Source organism: Microcaecilia unicolor, chromosome 7, assembly GCF_901765095.1.
Source record: "Microcaecilia unicolor chromosome 7, aMicUni1.1, whole genome shotgun sequence".
Classification (NCBI taxonomy): Eukaryota; Metazoa; Chordata; class Amphibia; order Gymnophiona; family Siphonopidae; genus Microcaecilia; species Microcaecilia unicolor.
This window is the reverse complement of record NC_044037.1, coordinates 93,171,346-93,189,696: the sequence shown is the minus strand read 5'-3', so window position 1 is coordinate 93,189,696 and position 18,351 is coordinate 93,171,346. Positions and strand designations below refer to the sequence as shown.

The 18,351-nt window shown below is 45.9% G+C and overlaps 1 protein-coding gene across 2 annotated transcripts in view; it reads left to right on the top strand.

Moving 5' to 3' along the window:
* LOC115474009 overlaps positions 1–18,351 on the top strand; it is a 143,014-nt gene that overhangs the window by 47,839 nt on the left and 76,824 nt on the right. For both annotated transcript variants that reach the window (XM_030209278.1, XM_030209277.1), the window contains exons 3-4: positions 2,501–2,627; positions 14,417–14,514. In XM_030209278.1, coding sequence (XP_030065138.1) covers positions 2,501–2,627; positions 14,417–14,514 — 225 coding nt within the window. The remainder of the gene's footprint in view (positions 1–2,500; positions 2,628–14,416; positions 14,515–18,351) is intronic.

The following is an 18,351-nucleotide window of genomic DNA, read 5'->3' as shown; positions in this document are numbered from 1 at the left end:
CAAATCCAGTCGGTTAGCGCCTTTGGAGTTTCTCCCGGTCCTGGCGCTGAAGCCAGTACGGGTCCGGTCGGACAATGCCACGGCCGTGGCCTATGTCAATCACCAGGGAGGTACCATGAGCGCCCCTGTAGCCAAGGAGGCCATGAAGCTATGCCTGTGGGCGGAAGCAAACCTGGAACAGCTGTCGGCGGCCCACATTGCGGGAGTCATGAATACTGCTCAGGCCTTCTTGGACATCACGAAGCGCTGGGGCCAGCCGAGCCTAGATCTGAGGGCTTCATCAGCCAATTGCCAAGTGCCGCGCTTTTTCAGCAGAGCACGGGACACTCGATCTCTGGGAGTAGATTCTCTTCTCCAACAGTGGCCGACACAGGAGCTTCTCTATGTGTTCCCGCCTTGGCCCATGTTGGGCAGGGTGCTAGGCCAGGTGGCAAAGCATCCGGGCCAGATAATCCTGGTGAGTCCGGATTGGCCCAGCAGACGTCCCTGGTATGCGGACTTGATCAGGCTCTCAGTGGACGGCCCTCTGCAGCTGCCAGCGGAGCGGGGCCTGTTGCATCAGGGTCCCGTGGTAATGCAGGATCTCTTCCCCTTTGGTCTTTCGGCCTGGCTATTGAGCGGCAGCGTCTGAGGAAGAAGGGCTTCTCAGACAAGGTCATCGCCACTATGCTGAGAGCGAGGAAGCGCTCTACTTCTACTGCTTGCGCCAGGGTTTGGCGTACCTTTGCATCGTGGTGTGAGGCAGGCTCACTTTCTCCCTTCACTGCTCCAATTTCTTCAGTATTGGCGTTCCTGCAAGAAGGTCTGGAAAAAGGCCTGTTGCTCAGTTCCCTTAAGGTCCAGGTAGCGGCTCTTGCTTCAGGGGTCACCTGAAGGGTGCTTCCCTGGCCTCGCAGCCAGATGTGGTACGCTTTCTCAAGGGAGTTAATCACCTGCGCCCTCCTCTGCACTCAGTGGTACCTGCGTGGAATCTCAATTTGGTGCTAAGAGCCTTGCAGAAGCCGCCTTGTGAACCCTTGTCGAGGCCATCTCTGAAAGACCTGACGTTGAAAGCAGTCTTTTTGGTGGCTATCACTTCAGCCAGAAGAGTTTCCGACCTCCAGGCGCTATCATGTCGGGAGCCCTTTCTGCAGTTCACTGAGGCAGGAGTGTCTATTCGCACAGTGCCTTCCTTCCTGCCCAAGATTGTTTCTCGCTTCCATGTGAATCAGCAGCTCTGTCTACCCTCCTTTCTTAGGGAGGACTACCCAGAGGAGTACTCTGCTCTCACATATCTAGATGTGAGACGAGTCATCATCAGATACTTGGAAGTGACCAATGATGTCCGGAAGTCGGATCATCTGTTTGTGCTGTTCGCAGGTCCTCGTAAGGGTCTGCAGGCTGCTAAGCCTACAGTGGCACGATGGGTCAAGGAAACCATTGCAGCGGCTTATGTGGCCGCGGGGAAGGTGCCGCCTATCCAGCTGAAGGCTCACCCCACTAGAGCACAGGCGGCCTCGATGGCAGAGGCCGGGTCCGTCTCCTTGGAAGAGATTTGTAGGGCGGCAACTTGGGCATCGGCTCATACCTTCTCCAGACATTACCGCTTGACTGTGGCTGCTCGGGCGGAGGCCCGGTTTGGAGCTTCAGTGTTGCGGTCAGGGATTTCTATGTCCCACCCTGGGTGAGTACTGCTTCGGTACATCCCACCAGTCTATGGATTGATCGGCATGATGATATGGAAGGTAAAATTATGTATCATACCTGATAATTTTCTTTCCATTAATCATAGCCGATCAATCCATAGCCCCTCCCAGATATTCTGGTTGCGTTTCAGGTTCAGGTTTAGTCTTCAGTTCCTGTTCAGGAGGACTTCGTGTTCAAGTCTTTTCAATTGGATTCTTCAGGAGTTGAGACGATTTTGTGTTACAGTGAGCTGCTGCATTCCTCTCCCCTCCGTTTTACGGGGCTGGATTGAGACCTAAATTCTGCCGGCGCTCCCTCCCACTTTGTGCGGCTGTAGGGCAGCTTTGTACCCCTCCCGCTTCGGCGGTGTTAGGGTCAGTCAGTTCCTCCCGCGGTTGCAGGATAAGCCAGATCCCCCCGCATCGGCGGGTGTGGTGTCCCTCCCCCGCTCTGCGGGGATGAGCTGGACGGATTCCCCTCCCCCACTTGTGTGGGGATGAGCTGGGTTGATTTCCCTCCCCCGTTTCGGCGGTGGTGAGCTGGGCAGAGTGTCCCTTTGTGGGTGTAATTCTCTAAGTGCTGAGTCCTGCGGATGGAGCTTTGATATCGACATACTGAGGAGTTTCCGGTAGCACATGACCACATATAGGGAGGCAAAAGGATTGCTCTCTATCTCCACCTGCTGGTAGATGGACACAACCCACCAGTCTATGGATTGATCAGCTATGATTAATGGAAAGAAAATTATCAGGTATGATACATAATTTTACCTTCCTTCCCTTAAACGTCTCAGAATGATGTGGTAATAAGATTATAACATTTATTGGTGTTTCAGGCATCGGTTATATTCAACAAAGTTGCCATCTATTTCTCTGAGGAGGAGTGGCAGCTTTTAGAAGAATGGCAGAAGGAACTGTACAGGAATGTGATGAAGGAGATCCATGGAACCCTGATCTCACTTGGTAAGAATCTTGCTTCTTAATTTTTTGCAGAATTGTACAGATATAGAAGTGCCTGGCTGTCTGCATGTCTATAATCCTTATCATTCTGCTGGATCATTCAGGACCAATGGGTTAATGTTCCCTTATTGGCAGATGGAGGCAGAGAAGTTAAAATTACAGTGATATCATCGGTATAAGAAGTGGTGCAGCCTGGGAACTTGCCAGTATTTCTCTGCCTCCAGCAGAGGGTGCAGATTGGACTAGTAGAGTGGGAGGTGCCATATCTTGTTCTGAAGAGCATTAAGTTGATAGGCATGTTGTATCTATCCCTTTCCCTGAGAAAACAGGCTTTTTATGGTGCCCAAAGTTGATGCTCTGGTTACAGCGGCCAAGAGGACCATGATTCTTACTAATAAGGGTTGAATTGCTCTTCAAGTAGACCTTTAGTTCCTCTGCTCTTGGAGTTGAGGTGGCATGGCCCATCCTGCTTTGGATGCAGCAGCTCCCACCCTCTCCGGAAGTGTCCTTTTGGAGTCTAGCATGGCCTCTGTTACTGATGGAGCTGCATGACTTGATTTGAGTTCGCTCTCACTCTATAGCTTTGGGGATGGTTGCCTATTGGTGGCTCTAGTTGTGGAAGTGATCGGTGAATGCTGCTTCTAACTCCTGTTTAAGTTAACTTCCCTTTTGTAGTTGTCTTCTCTTTGGAGAAGACTTTGATAAGCTTGTTACGGATCTGGAGAAACCAGATCCCAGCACCTTCCGGAGGACAACCCTCGCTCAGCTAAGTCATCAGACAATAGGCCTCATCCCAGGGACTGGTTGGTCCCGTCCTGGTAAAAAGGGTTCCTCTTGCCCCTCATCTGGTTTGCAGAAGGGCTGCCCTTTGATGTAGTGAGGAGGATAAGGGCAACAGGTCCTTCCCCTCCCCATCAGCCAGTGAGATTTAACAGGTCCCTTTTGTGGAAAGGCAGGTGAAAGCCAGACTTTGCCTTATGGGAATAACCCTCTACCAACACTTAACTTTCAAACCATAAGTCTCTGCCCTAACATCCAAAATATTCAAAACGCTCTGGTGACTCTGACAACTAAGGCGCTACTTCTCAAAACATACCTTACGCATCCTGGTTCAAAGTTTCGTACTACCCCAGTTGGACTACTGTAACACCATCTACACAGGATGCGAAGAACATGTCCTCAAAAAGTTACAAACAGCACAAAATATATCCGCGCGTTTGATATTCGGCACATCCAGATACGACCATGGCACTCCATTGTTACGATCCTTACATTGGCTACCAGTAAGAGCAAGAGTAGTCTTCAAAATCTGCACCCTTGTGCATCAAATCCTTTACAATCATGCACCAAACTACATGACAGAAAAGAAACAGGTGGAAAAATAACTTCAAGGGATCAATCCAAGACAAGGGGTGAGATGCTCCAGAAAAACTTTATTAAGGACCCAAACTACATGACACCATTAGTAAAACAGACATCGTAGAACTGCAGGTACTACGAGACAATCTGCTGTTGTGTCCACCTAGTTGTAAAGGTATGGTCTACAAATCAAATTATTCCACAGTTGTGCTTGGTTTTGAATGACTATAAGCTTTAGTAGATGGAATAGACAGCATTTCTTTAGCTTCTGACATGTATGCCCTCTGCCAGGTGAAAATATATTTAGAAAATGTAGGTGAAAGTCAAAATGTTTTAGGAGACTGGGCAAACTATTTTCTTTTAGCTTCTTTTTGTTCTTGTTGTTGTTCTGCTTAATTTTGTTTGACTTTTTTTCTTATTTGACTCTTTATTTATTTTGCTGCTTTTCCTTTATTTTTTGGTGCAGATTTTTAGACATTTAGATCACCTTGATCCTGAGATTTTTCAGCCCTGTCCTCTTGTCTCCAGAGTTGTTAGCCTGCCCCCATGTCTGGTCCTTCTTTGAGAACTCCCGTCCACAAATGATGCTCACTATATCTTACGGGATGTAAACACATATCTAGTTATCTGTTTGTCCCATCCACTTAGCCCATCCTGTCCAGTCCTTATTTTCTTGTAGAGTGCTTTGGGGTTGGGAGTTATAAAATAAGTGCAGGTCTATTATCACATGTCATGGAGACAGATTGTCAACTCTTTGCTTTCATACATGTGTAGCTATATGACTTCCTAGGAACCTGCTGATGTTCTACTCGTTTCCTGGAAATTTGCCTGTGGCCTCATTTGCTACTTGGAAACCTAGCAGCTGCTGCACTTGCTTGCTTAGTTTGCTTGTGAACTATACCTCTCTGCCCTCTGTCACTCTTTCACTTTTCTTCCTGCCTCAATCTTTTCCCTCCCTCATCCCTCATGTTGTACCAGTTCTTATTTGTTCTTTACTTCTCTTCCACAGATGTTCCATTGCCTGTAGGGCTCTCTTTTTCTTGAAGATACCGTATATAAACACACTGCCTGACACAGGCCGTGTTTCGCCCACCAAGGGCTGCGTCAGGGGCTAAAATAAATCAAATTTTAATAGATAAAATATGAAATATAAAACACCATACAACCATATTGTCACATATCTATGAATAAACAAATGAATTATATGTAAGGTATAAAACAATATATGTCCATAATAGAATATAAAACATAAACATAAATAGTTATTTAGTGTACATAGAGGCATATTTTCAAAGCACTTAGCCTTCCAAAGTTCCATAGAAACCTATGGAACTTTGGAAGGCTAAGTGCTTTGAAAATATGCCTCATAGTGTACCAGAAAAGGCGCTTGATGCACATAAATAAATAAGCATATCAGAAAACACACTATCACATATCAAAAATATGTATATAAAAATATTATTATATGTGATATTTAATATGACAATTAAATTAACTACTTAAAAATATTAACATATACATAAAAAATATATACATATATAAAAAAAATGTATATATATATATATAAACAAAGCAAGGGCACTGATGTAAGCATTACAACTTGAACATATATAAATATGTAAAAATACATATTTAGAAAAATACAGAATATATATATATATATATATATATATAATTCAATATAACAAACTAGCAAATAAAATTATAGAATGGAATAGTGGGAGGACACATACCTAATCTGAAACCTTCTGAAAGAAACAACTACAAAAAAAATAAGAAATAATGAATATATAAATGAACACAAACAAAAATGTTGTACCAATTACATTAAAAATATGTGGTACCAGAAAAATAGTAAATACACAAAAACCAAAAGTGATGAAAAATAAAAATGTAATAATAAAAAAATAAAAATAAAATACCCAATTATCATATGCAATGAAGAGGTTACTCACTTGTACTGCATAATAGACGAAAAAACCAGCTCATACAGCAGATCCCTGAAACAATTGACCAAAGAATAAAAATTGAAAAAAATGAAAAAAACAAGTACAATAATATAGTGTCATTGATTTGCCGAACATAATAGTGAATTGCTGAAAATAGTGCATGTCAGATCACCATTAAATATTATACTACCCAGACTGACAAAATGTGGAGATGAACAACACCCTCTTACAATAAAGAAGTGTACTTGCTATTATATGTTTGAATCGTATATGAAAAAAACATTATAAATGACTATAGAAACTATCCAGAGCACATTGTGATACTAATCTACCTCATTTGCAGTCAAGAAACAATAATGAAAAATGCGCAAGGAGTTACAATAGTATATTGATATTTAAAGTAGCAATACTATGGTGGAAATTTATGCACTTTTAATAGCGCTCAATGTTTGGTTTTCAGACTAACCCCCCTCTCCTTGCGCGTTTTTCATTATTGTTTTTTGACTACAAATGAGGTAGATTAGTATCACAATGCGCTCTGGATAGTTTCTATAGTCATTTATAATGTTTTTTTCATATACAATTCAAACATAATAGCAAGTACACTTCTTTATTGTAAGAGGGTGTTATTCATCTCCACATTTTCTCAGTCTGGGTAGTATATTATTTAATGGTGATCTGACATACACTATTTTCAGCAATTCACTATTACATTCGGCAACTCAATGACACTATATTATTGTACTTGTGTTTTTCATTTTTTTCAATTTTTATTCTTTGGTCAATTGTTTCAGGGATCTGCTATATGAGCTGTTTTTTTCATCTATTATGCACTACAAGTGAGTAACCTCTTCATTGCATATGATAATTGGGTATTATTTTTTTATTATTATTATATTTTTATTTCTCATCACTTTTGGTTTTTGTGTTTTTATTTACTATTTTTCTGGTACCACATATTTTTAATGTAATTGGTACAACGTTTTTGTTTGTGTTCATTTATATATTCATTATTTCTTATTTTTTATAATTGTTCCTTTCAGAAGGTTTCAGATTAGGTTTGTGTCCTCCCACTAATCCATTCTATAATTTTATTTGCTAATTTGTTACATTGAATGACATATATATATGTATTCTGTATTTTTCTAAATATATATTTTTACATATTTATATATGTTCAAGTTGTAATGCTTACATCAGTGCCCTTGCTTTGTTGTTTTTTATATATTTTTTTTATATGTATATATTTATTATGTATATGTTGATATTTTTAAGTAGTTAATTTAACTGTCATATTACATATCACATATGATTTTTTTTTATATACATATTTCTGATATTTTATAGTGTGTTTTCTGATATGCTTATTTATGTGCATCATGCGCCTTTTCTGGTACACTCTCTATGTACACTATTTATGTTTATGTTTTATTTTATATTCTTTTATGGACGTATATTGTTTTATACCTTACATATAATTCATTTGTTTATTCATAGATATATGTGACAATATGGTTGTATGGTGTTTTATATTTCATGGTTTATTAAAATTTGATTTATTTGTTTATTTTAGCCCCTGACGCAGCCCTTGGTGGGCGAAACACGGCCTGTGTCGGGCAGTTTGTTTATATACGGTATCTTCAATAAAATCTTTCTGATGTTATATTGATCTGCTGGCTTTCTTTCCCATATTGGATTTTGCAGATCGCTTGCCTTGTTGTTTTTTGGGGCTCTCTTTTTCTTACATTCTCTTTTCTTGTCTAAGCCTGTGCTGCTGTCACTGGGAACTCTGGAAATCTACTGAGCCAACGTTGACTAAGTGAACTTCCCTACATGTTATTTGCTCACTGGGTTCCTGTAGTTCCATGTAGCAGATCAAACCTCTTTGAGGTGGTGGGGTCATGCCCCCCAAAATATTGCATCAGGCCAGTGCTAATTCTATATTTGTGCACCCATTTATGCAGAGAGCAAAGTTTCATCTGATATTAGTCAAACAATTAAGCAGCCTAAATTAGGGAGTTTTACTCTAATTCAGGTTGATAAGTTTGCATTCTCTGAATTCAAATACACTCTTGGGCCTTAATTATTGGACTTCTTAAAAATGAAAAATGGATGAACTGAAGACCCCATGCTCTGAAAGCACTTTAAAGCACATTTTCATCATTTAGTAGTGCCTGTTGGGGAGGATCCATCTGTCTGCCCATTTGTTTGTATGTTTTGTACCTCAAATAAACTTATGGGTAGGGGTAAAAGAAGAGAAAAGCCACATAGTTGCAGCAAAAAAATGCACAGGCTGCCACCAGGGTCCAAACCCTCAGTGACAGAAGTGAAAGAAATGTGCAGCAGCCACAAAAGATAGGCAAGTTGCCAACCCCAGGTGGCAGAAGAAGAATGAAAAAGCCACAACCACAATGAAGAAATGCACATGCTGTCACTGGGGACCCAACTCCAACAGCCAAAGTAAGAGAAGGCTGTGGCAGCAGCAAAGAAATGTGTAGGGGAAGGGTCAGTGGCTGTAAAAGGGGAGGAGTGGGTGATTGACTTCATGGGGAGGAGGCAAAATGTGTGAGTGGCTTTAAAGAGGAGGGGAAGGAAAGAATGTATGGTTGTAAGGGAGAGGGGGAGGGAGGAAGAAAAGGTGAATGGCTGTGGGGGAGAGAACTGGCTGTAAAGAGGAGGTGAGGAGAAATAAAGAGTGAATGGTTGCAAGGGAAGGGGGAAAGAAAGGGTGAATGGCTGAGGGAGTGCTTGCACATTGGAGTGGGGAAGAAAGGAACTGTGGGTGGGGGAGGGTATAAGGAAAAAAAGAGTGAGTGGCTGCAAGAGGGAAAGGGAAGACAGGGATGGAGGGGTAAATAACACGGCAGAGGGAGGGAAAGGAGAAAGAGTGCAAGGGGGGATTGGAGGGGGTGACATTAGAAACGGGTGGGAGTTTGAGGAGGAAATATGTGAGGAAGAGAGAGAGAATGTCTTTGTACCCGCAGTGAGAAATATACTGCCTGATACAGACACACACAATCCCCCATGCGCCCCAACTTAAAAGAGAGAGGGGAGGGGAGGCTTTATTCATAAGAGTGGGTGAGGTAAGGGGTAGTTGGGGATAATAGAGATAGATAAGCAGTTGGAGAAGGTAGAGATAGGAGGGGTTTATTTTGGGGATGGGGTAGTTGTGGAAGATGGGGGAATAGGAAAAGGAGGTAATTGTTTATAGGGAGTTGGGGAGTGGAGGGACAGGTGAAGTAGACTGAGGCACTATAAGGAAGTGTGGCCTATTATCCAGCTACAGAAAAATGTATGGAAAATCTCTCAAAAAGGAGTAACTTAACTTATAAGTTCTTTGTTGGACTGTTTTTATCAGCAAGTTGACTTGTACAGTTTTATTTAGCTTCCTTGTCATCAAGCAGATGAATCCATTACGAGTGGGTTGTGTCCATCAACCAGCAGGAGGAGATAGAGAGTACTGAAAAACCATAGTGCCTCATGGCCAGCTAGCTCCATCTTCCTCTTCAGTATTCTCTATCTCCCCAGCAGGGTGGACGTAGCTTATTCAAGCTCCTTCAGAAATCTGCCTGGGGTGGCTCCTGTGCTTTTGCCAGTTGTAGCAGGGGTGTTGTGGCTGATGGTGCCCACTTTAAAGGCAAATAGATTCACCCTTTCCCTGCCTTACCCGGCCCCCGATGTGGATGTAGACAAATAGGCAAGCCCTGTCCCTGTCTTTGCCCATGCTGTGGATGCAGGCACATAGGTTCGCCCTTTCACTGCCTTTCCTACACTACTGATCCTCCGGAGTGGAAAAAACTTGCCTCTTGCGTTGTTGCCTCTAACTTTCCTCACAGATAAAGCGGTCCTTTGAGATTTCAGGCCTATTCTTATGGGCGTCTGCATGCAGCTGTTACGCTGGCCGAGCCTGCCTCGCTTGGTTACAACAGGCAGTGGAACAGCCTCAAGTCGCTTCACTGGCTCCCTATCTGCTTCCGCATACGGTTCAAACTTCTCCTTTTGACCTACAAGTACATCCACTCCGCAGCTCCTCAGTACCTTTCCGCTCTCATCTCTCCCTACACTCCTCCCCGTGAACTCCGTTCACTGGGTAAATGTCTCCTGTCGTCCCCCTTTTCCGCCACTGCTAATTCCCGGCTCCGTTCCTTCTATCTCGCTGCTCCCTATGCCTGGAATAGACTCCCTGAGCCAGTACGTCAGGCTCAGTCTCTGGCTGTCTTCAAGTCTAGGCTTAAAGCCCACCTCTTTGCTACTGCTTTCGACTCCTAACCATGACTCTCTTACTCAACACCCTCACTTATCACCCCTACCACTGCAATTTCCCCACCCCAAGCTGTCTGTTCGTCTGTCCAATTTAGATTGTAAGCTCTGTTGAGCAGGGACTGTCTTTTCATGTTAATTTGTACAGCGCTGCGTAAGTCTAGTAGCGCTATAGAAATGTTTAATAGTAGTAGTAGTAACAGCCCGGAGATGGAAAGGAGCCCCTTTCGGAGGTGGCACCGCGGATGGAGTCAGCCTTGTCCTTTTTGGCTGGCGCCCTTTATGATCTGGTCAGAGCTACGGCTAAGCAGATGGTTGTGGCGGTAGTGGCTTGCCGTATGTTGTGGTTATGACATTGGGCGGTGGACATGGCCTCTAAGCAAAAGTTGGTGAATTTGCCTTTCAAGGCCTTCTCCTGTTTGGTGAGGAGCTGGAGAATATTGTTAAAGGCCTGGGGGATGCTAAACCCCAGCGCTCACCCGAGGATAGGCTGCGGCCTTCCTCCAAGGGTCAGGCGGTTCCCTCCTCTTACAGACCTCGTTTCCGTGAAGCTAGAAGGTACCGCCTGGGGCGTTCTGCTGGGTTTACTTCACGTGCCCGTGTTCAGCAGGGGAACTCCTTTCGCTCGGACAAACGTTCCGCAGCAGCAGGCTCAAGACCTGGAGTTCAAGGGCGACCCTCTCAATGATGGTGCGCCGGCCCCCTCCTCGGTTCCTGTGATAGGAGGACGACTTTCCCTCTTTCTCGAGGAGTGGGCCAAGATTTCCTCAGATCAGTGGGTCTTGGACCTGATCAGAGATGGCTACAGAATAGAATTCAATGCCCCGATAAGAGACGTGTTTGTAGAGTCCCAATGTGGTTCTGCCGCCAAACGGGCGGCGGTAGAGGAGACCTTGCAAGGCTTGATTCACATAGGGGCGGTGTCCCTCGTACCTCCCGCCGAACGTGGCTCTGGCCGTTACTCCATTTACTTTGTGGTGCTGCGAAAAGGAGGGTCTTTTCGACCAATCCTAGACTTAAAAGAAGTCAACAAGTCTCTGAGAGTGCGGCATTTTCACATGGAAAACCTGAGCTCCGTCATTGTGGCGGTACAGCCAGGAGAGTTTCTCACGTCTCTGGACCTGAAAGAAGCTTACTTGCACATACCAATTTGGCCCCCGCACCAGAGGTTTCTGCGGTTTGCGGTGATGGGAAAACATTTCCAGTTTCGGGCCTTGCCTTTTGTCCTCGCCACAGCTCCCCGAACCTTTTCAAAGGTAATGGTGGTAGTAGCTGCCTTTCTCAGGCGAGAGGGTATCCGGGTTCACCCGTACCTAGACGACTGGCTCATCAGAGTGGACTCTGCAGAAGAGAGTCATCATGTTACAGCCAGAGTGGACTTAGTACTGCAATCTCTGGGGTGGGTCGTCAATTTAGCCAAAAGTCACCTGACCCCCCTCTCAGTCTCTAGAATATTTGGGGGTCCGGTTCGACACAGCCTCGGGGTATGTCTTTCTACCTGAGCAAAGGCGGTGCAAGCTTCAGAACCAGGTCCGTCTGCTCCTGAGGATGCCTCGCCTGCGAGCTTGGGATATAGTCCAGCTATTGGGGTCGATGACGGCCACTTTGGAAGTGGTGCCATGGGCGAGAGCGCACTTGAGACCTCTGCAGTGTTCCCTGCTTCAACGATGGTCTCCCATATCTCAGGATTATCAATGCACACTCATGTGGCTCCCTGCGGCCCTGCTCAGTATGGAGTGGTTGCTCTCAGACAGCATGCTGCAGCGAGGAATGCCGCTAGCGCTCCCCGATTGGTGCCTGGTGGTGACAGATGCCAGCCTGAAGGGCTGGGGTGCACATTGCCAGGGAAGGCATGCCCAGGGTCTCTGGTCACCCGAGGAGTCGGAGTGGTCCATCAATCGCTTGGAGTTGAAAGCGATTTTTCTGGCGCTTCTGGCCTTTCAATTGACCCTGGAAGGATTGGCTGTCAGAGTTCTGTCGGACAACACAGCAGTGGCCTACAAAAATCGACAAGGAGGCACTCGGTGCATTGCACTAGCCGCACAGGCCGCGTAGATTTGCCAGTGGGCCGAGATACATCTGCAGTTTCTGTCAACAGCTCATATTGCAGGTCAGAGCAACGTGCAAGCCGATTATCTGAGCAGGAATCAAATCGACCCAGTAGAGTAGGAACTTGCAGACGAAGTATTCCTGCAGATATGTGCCAAATGGGGGACGCCCGTAGTGGATCTTATGGCCTCAAGCGCAAATGCCAAAGTCCCGTGCTTTTACAGCAGATGGAGAGATCCTCACTCGGCGGGGTTGGATGCCTTGGCTCAGCCCTGGCCTCAGGGCCTCCTGTATGTGTTCCCTCCGTGGCCCTTGATAGGGCAAGTACTCCTGTGGATTCGGCTACACCAAGGAGAGGTGGTTCTCATTGCCCCGGATTGGCCCAGGAGGCCGTGGTATGTGGACCTCCGGCGGATGCTGGTGGAGGCTCCCCTGCCGTTACCTCTGGTACCGAATCTGTTGTCACAGGGACCGGTGACCATGGAGGACGCCTGCCGCTTTGGTCTTATGGCATGGCTATTGAGAGGGCGCAATTGAGAGACAAAGGTTATTCCAGTAAAGTCATTTCCACTCTCCTTCAGGCCCGCAAGCGTTCCACTTCCTTGGCTTATGCCATGATTTGGCGCCAATTTGAGGCTTGGTGTGCTTCTAAAGCGATCACACTCATGCAGGCTTCTGTCTCGCCGATACTTGACTTTTTGCAGGATGGTTTACAAAAAGGCTTGGCCTATAATTCCTTACGTGTTCAAGTGGCAGCCTTAGCATGTTTTTGAGGGAAGGTCGCTGGCCTCTCTCTGGCTGCTTGCCCGGATGTGGCACGGTTTCTCAAGAGGGGTGCTTCGGCTCTGTCCTCCCGTGCGGGCTCCCTGTCCGGCCTGGAACCTGGGGTTAGTTTTAAAGGCCCTTCAGTGTTCGGCCTTCGAGCAGCTTAGGCGAGCTTCGGAGAAGGATGTAACCTTAAAAACGGTCTTTTTGGTGGCCATTGCATCGGCGAGACGGGTATCTGAGCTCCAGGCGCTGTCCTGTCGTGACCCATTTCTGCAGTTCTCTGAGTCCAGAGTTATGGTACTTACGGTGCTTTCCTTCATGCCTAAGGTGGTTTCAGCGTTTCACCTAAACCAGCCTATTTTCCTGCCCTCCTTTTCTAAAGAGGAATTTCCAGAATCATTTGGGAAGTTGCACCTTCTGGATGTGTGAAGGGCTCTGTTGCGATATCTGCATATGACAAATGCCTTCAGGACCTCTGACCATCTTTTTGTTCTATTGTCAGGTCCGCGCAGAGGGTCTCCAGCGTCTAAGGCCACTATAGCCCGCTGGCTCAAAGAAGCTATTTTTTCAGCATATTTGCTGTCTGGCCAGCCTCCGCCTGAAGCCTTTAAGGCACATTCCACAAGAGCAATTTCCTCTTCCTGGGCTGAAACTGGAGCACTCTCTCTTCAAGAGATATGCAGTGCAGTGACATGGGCTTCTAAGCTCTCTTTTGCCCAACATTACAGGCTGGATGTGGCCGCCAGAAGAGACGCGCATTTTGGAGCACAAGTGCTGGCGCGTGGTGTGGCTTTTTCCCACCCTACCTAGGGATTGCTTTGATACATCCCACTCGTAATGGATTCATCTGCTTGATGACAAGGAAGGGAAAATTAGGTTCTTACCTTGGTAATTTTCTTTCCTTTAGTCATAGCAGATGAATCCATGAGCCCTCCCTCAGTGGTTCATTATGTGATTGATGTTAATTTTATGTTCAGTTTTTCCTGTAGATATGTTCCCTCATTGGGAGAAGTTGGAAAACAGTCTTCAGGATTTCTGTTCTGTTACAGGAGGTTGAGTTCCTCCCTCCTTTGAATTACAGCTCCGGTTGCGTTTATCCGCTGTGAGGGAAGTTCATGTTATTATGCTTTGTGATGTAACACTGCTTTGGAAGCTTCAAATACTGAAGAGGCAGATGGAGCTAGCTGGCCATGAGGCACTATGGTTTTTCAGTGCTCTGTATCTCCCCCTGCTGGTTGATGGACACAACCCACTCGTAATGGATTCATCTGCTATGACTAAAGGAAAGAAAATTACCAAGGGTAAGAACCTAATTTTCCCATAACTGTCATTAAAAGATATTGCCCTCTGTGACATGGTACAGTTAAAAATCTGAATCCTAATGACTGCCTTGAATTTTGCTTACAGGCCACAAAGTTCTCAATCGAGGTGTTTTATTCAGGATAAAAAATGAGGACATGCTGCACCATGGTAGGGAAGAGAAACAACTATTGGGCCTTGCACGGGTGAGTAAAAAAGTGTTCCTAAGCTTTCAAGCTGCTATATAGTAGGCATTTGAACTTGACTGATTCAGCAGAGTAGTTTTATTCTTGACAGCTAAAAACATAGGGGAGAAACCTGGCATTTTGGATGCAGCCTGTTTTAGAAGATGTGCATTGTTACTGTTTGGTAATTTCTTGGGATAGTGTCTTCAAATGGGTTAATTTTGCGTGGTCGGAGCTAAGCGGGGAAATTCAGGTGCACTTAACCTGACAGTGCTAGTGAATGTTCCTCCTAACTGGCCATCCCCTAATTAGCAAGGTATGAAGTGGGAAGGGGATGGAGTTTGGGCAGAGCGGTGACCTAGCTAGTTAGTGGCAATATTCAGTCTACTTACTGGTTAGATAACCACATAAATTAGGACAGAAAAAAAAAAGCTGTCCTAACTCTATATGTGTACATAAGTAATGCCACACTGGGAAAAGACCAAGGGTCCATCGAGCCCAGCATCCCGTCCACGACAGCGGCCAATCCAGGCCAAGGGCACCTGGCAAGCTTCCCAAACGTACAAACATTCTATACATGTTATTCCCGGAATTGTGGATTTTTCCCAAGTCCATTTAGTAGCGGTTTATGGACTTGTCCTTTAGGAAACCGTCTAACCCCTTTTTAAACTCTGCCAAGCTAACCGCCTTCACCACGTTCTCCGGCAACGAATTCCAGAGTTTAATTACATGTTGGGTGAAGAAAATTTTTCTCCGATTTTGTTTTAAATTTACCACACTGTAGTTTCATCGCATGCCCCCTAGTTCTAGTATTTTTGGAAAGCGTGAACAGACGCTTCACATCCACCTGTTCCACTCCACTCATTATTTTATATACCTCTATCATGTCTCCCCTCAGCTGTCTCTTCTCCAAGCTGAAAAGCCCTAGCCTTCTTAGTCTTTCTTCATAGGGAAGTCATCCCATCCCCGCTGTCATTTTAGTCGCTCTTCGCTGCACCTTTTCCAATTCCACTATATCTTTCTTGAGATGCGGCGACCAGAATTGAACACAATACTCAAGGTGCGGTCTGAATATCGGCCAGTGCCCAGTTAACCTCCAGGTAGCGACTGATAATATGCAGCAGCTCTGCCTTCCAAGACCTCCTCTTTCTGGAACTTTAGAATTCTCCCTCCTTAAGATCTCCCTCCCCCTAACCCTCATAGGCCTCCCTGGGCTTACCTTTGTTAGTCCCTGGTGGTCTAGGGGGAAATAGGCAGGAGAGATGCCCACTCACTCCTGCCTGACAAAATGGCTGTTGCGACCTCTAGCAGCAGCTTCACAGTACTTCAAATACTGTGAGTAATTCAGGTAATGCAAGACTGCTGTTAGAGGTTATGGGGGCCGTTTTGAAAAGCAGGCTGCACCAAGCAGGAGCGAGTTGGCACCCTTAGACCACTGAGGGTGAGGGGGCCTTCAGGGGTGGGGGGAGGTGGCTAGGGCCAGCTTAGAATTTCTTTAGGGGGGTAGATGGATGTGATCTTAAGGGGGAATTCTGAAGTTCCATGAGGGTGGGAGGGATGATCGGAAGAGGGGGTTGATACCTGACCAGAATTTTTAATTTTAAGACCCGCATAAGACTCGGTGGCTGGCACCTAAAGAATTATCCCTGGATATCCATTGCTGCTGCCACAACATGGCCCCGTATTGAATATCTGGGGCTAATTCTGCACACTGCAGTCCACATTTAAAAAAACACTTTTCAGGTTCTCAGGTTCAGAGCCCGCGGTACCGGGCTCTGGAGCAAACGTGAGCCCTTGGGCTGCTGACGAGGAGTGACAGCACCAGGCAAAACCCACCAACCAACGCTGGGCAAGCACACCGGCACTGGCAGGGACTGCAGGCACCGCCCAGCGAGCTGGAACACACGGACTGGAATCCTCCGGACTGGAGGACACAGGACTGGAACACACACCGGACCGGAACACACTGGACTGGTCCATACAGCTTCACCTGTACTTAGCCACTGCCCCCCAAGGGTTGAGCCCTTGGGTTCGAGTGGCCGGCAGGACTTACCGGATACCGGATGACACAGGGACCAGGACTGGAAACAGAAGTACTCCTAAATCCTAAACTGACCTAAGTGCTTCCAAGCCCTAAACCAGCAGAAGTGTTCCTAACAGTAAACTAACAAAAGGACTTCCTAAGCCCTATACTAACAGGAGTGCCCCTAGGCACTAAGCTAACAAGAGTGCCCCTAGGCACTAAACTAACAGGAGTGCCTCTCACAGCACCAAAAGGAAAGCAGGGGAGCCACAAGGAAGAACAGGGAAGCTAAACACATAAGCCAAAAGTGCTTCCAAAGCACCAGACCCAACCGTGCTTCTAAAGCACCAAACACAGCAGAGCTTCCAAAGCCCTAGACACAGAAATGCTTCTAAAGCACCAAGAGGGGGGAACCAAAAGGAAAAGCAGGAAAGCTAAACACACAGTCACAAGTGCACACTGCACTAACACTAACCTGGACCTAAAGCAAGTAGCAAAAGCAAACGTTGCAAAGGCCCTGAAGGGAAGAAGACCACTTCCTTATCAAGGCCCTCCCAGATGATGTCACACTCCCTAGAGCCAGGCAGACAGCACACTGAAACCCAGAGAGGCCCAACCCACACCAATGCAGCACCATGAAGCACTTGAAGCCAGTACACCCAAAGAGAGGTAGAGCTAACTCAGTCCACCCACACAGCTGTCGTAAAGTGAAACAATTAGAGTCATGCTGCTGGAAGCTGCCAGCACAGAGAGAGAGAGCTAGCTCAGAAAGGACAGACAAAAGAAACAGAAGCCAGCTAAGAAGCTGACCACCAGGAAAAAGGTAAGTTTGAGAGGGGTTCTGACCACGATCATAACACCACTGACCACCGCAGGCTGAATATCGACCAGATAATATCTTCACTATATATCTCAATTAAAAATTCCCCCCCCCCCCCCCAAAAAAAAAAAAAATCATCAAAAATGTTAATAGTAATATTCCAAATCACGTACATAAGAGGAGAAAAAGAATTTCAGGTACAATTGTCTTCATAGAACACTGCACTCTCAAGGGCTGTCTCGATTATCAATTTTTCAAATACCATGATGTTAATGAACTTTACTGCTATACTAGGGTATGTTAGAGAGTACTTTAGTGTCTCAGATTTACTGCTAATGCTCAACTCAGTACTTGCATTATGCCAGAGAGAGCATCCTTCTGGAGTTCATAAGGTGTAATATATATAGGCAACATATCGAAATGAGCATGGAAATTTCTTATTCCTTGTCATCAACAGCAGATGAATCCATTAACTGATGGGTTATATCTGCCTACCAGTAGGTGGAGATAGAGAATACTGAAAAACCACAGTGACCTTGGACAGCTGGCCCCTTCTGCCTTCGGTATATCTCTATCTCCTAGCAGGTGTGGACGTCACTTGATCAGCTCCTGGATTTCTGCCTGGTGTGGCTCCTGTGCTTTGCCAGTAGAACGGGGGTGTTGTGGCTGGTGGTGCCCACTTTGAAGGCATACTTGGTTTTGTTCTGAGTCCCTCTGTTGCTGCCTGCCTCCAACTTTCCTCACAGTATTAAAAAAAAAAAAAAGAGTGTGCGCTTTATCAGCGTTGCTGTTCCGAGGCTTTCTCCAGAGAGTCTGGTTCTGTGCAGCTTGACTGCAGCTCGTTGACTCGGTCTTCTGAAGTGAGAGTGGTGCCCAGCTACTCCGGGGAGGTTCCTGCGGACAGCGTTCTATGCGGTGTAAGTTTTGGTGCAAAGCCGCCATTTTATTTCTATATTTCCGTCCAGTCAGGCGATGGCTGCTAGAGGAGCTCCTTCCTCCGCTTCTCCTAATTCGG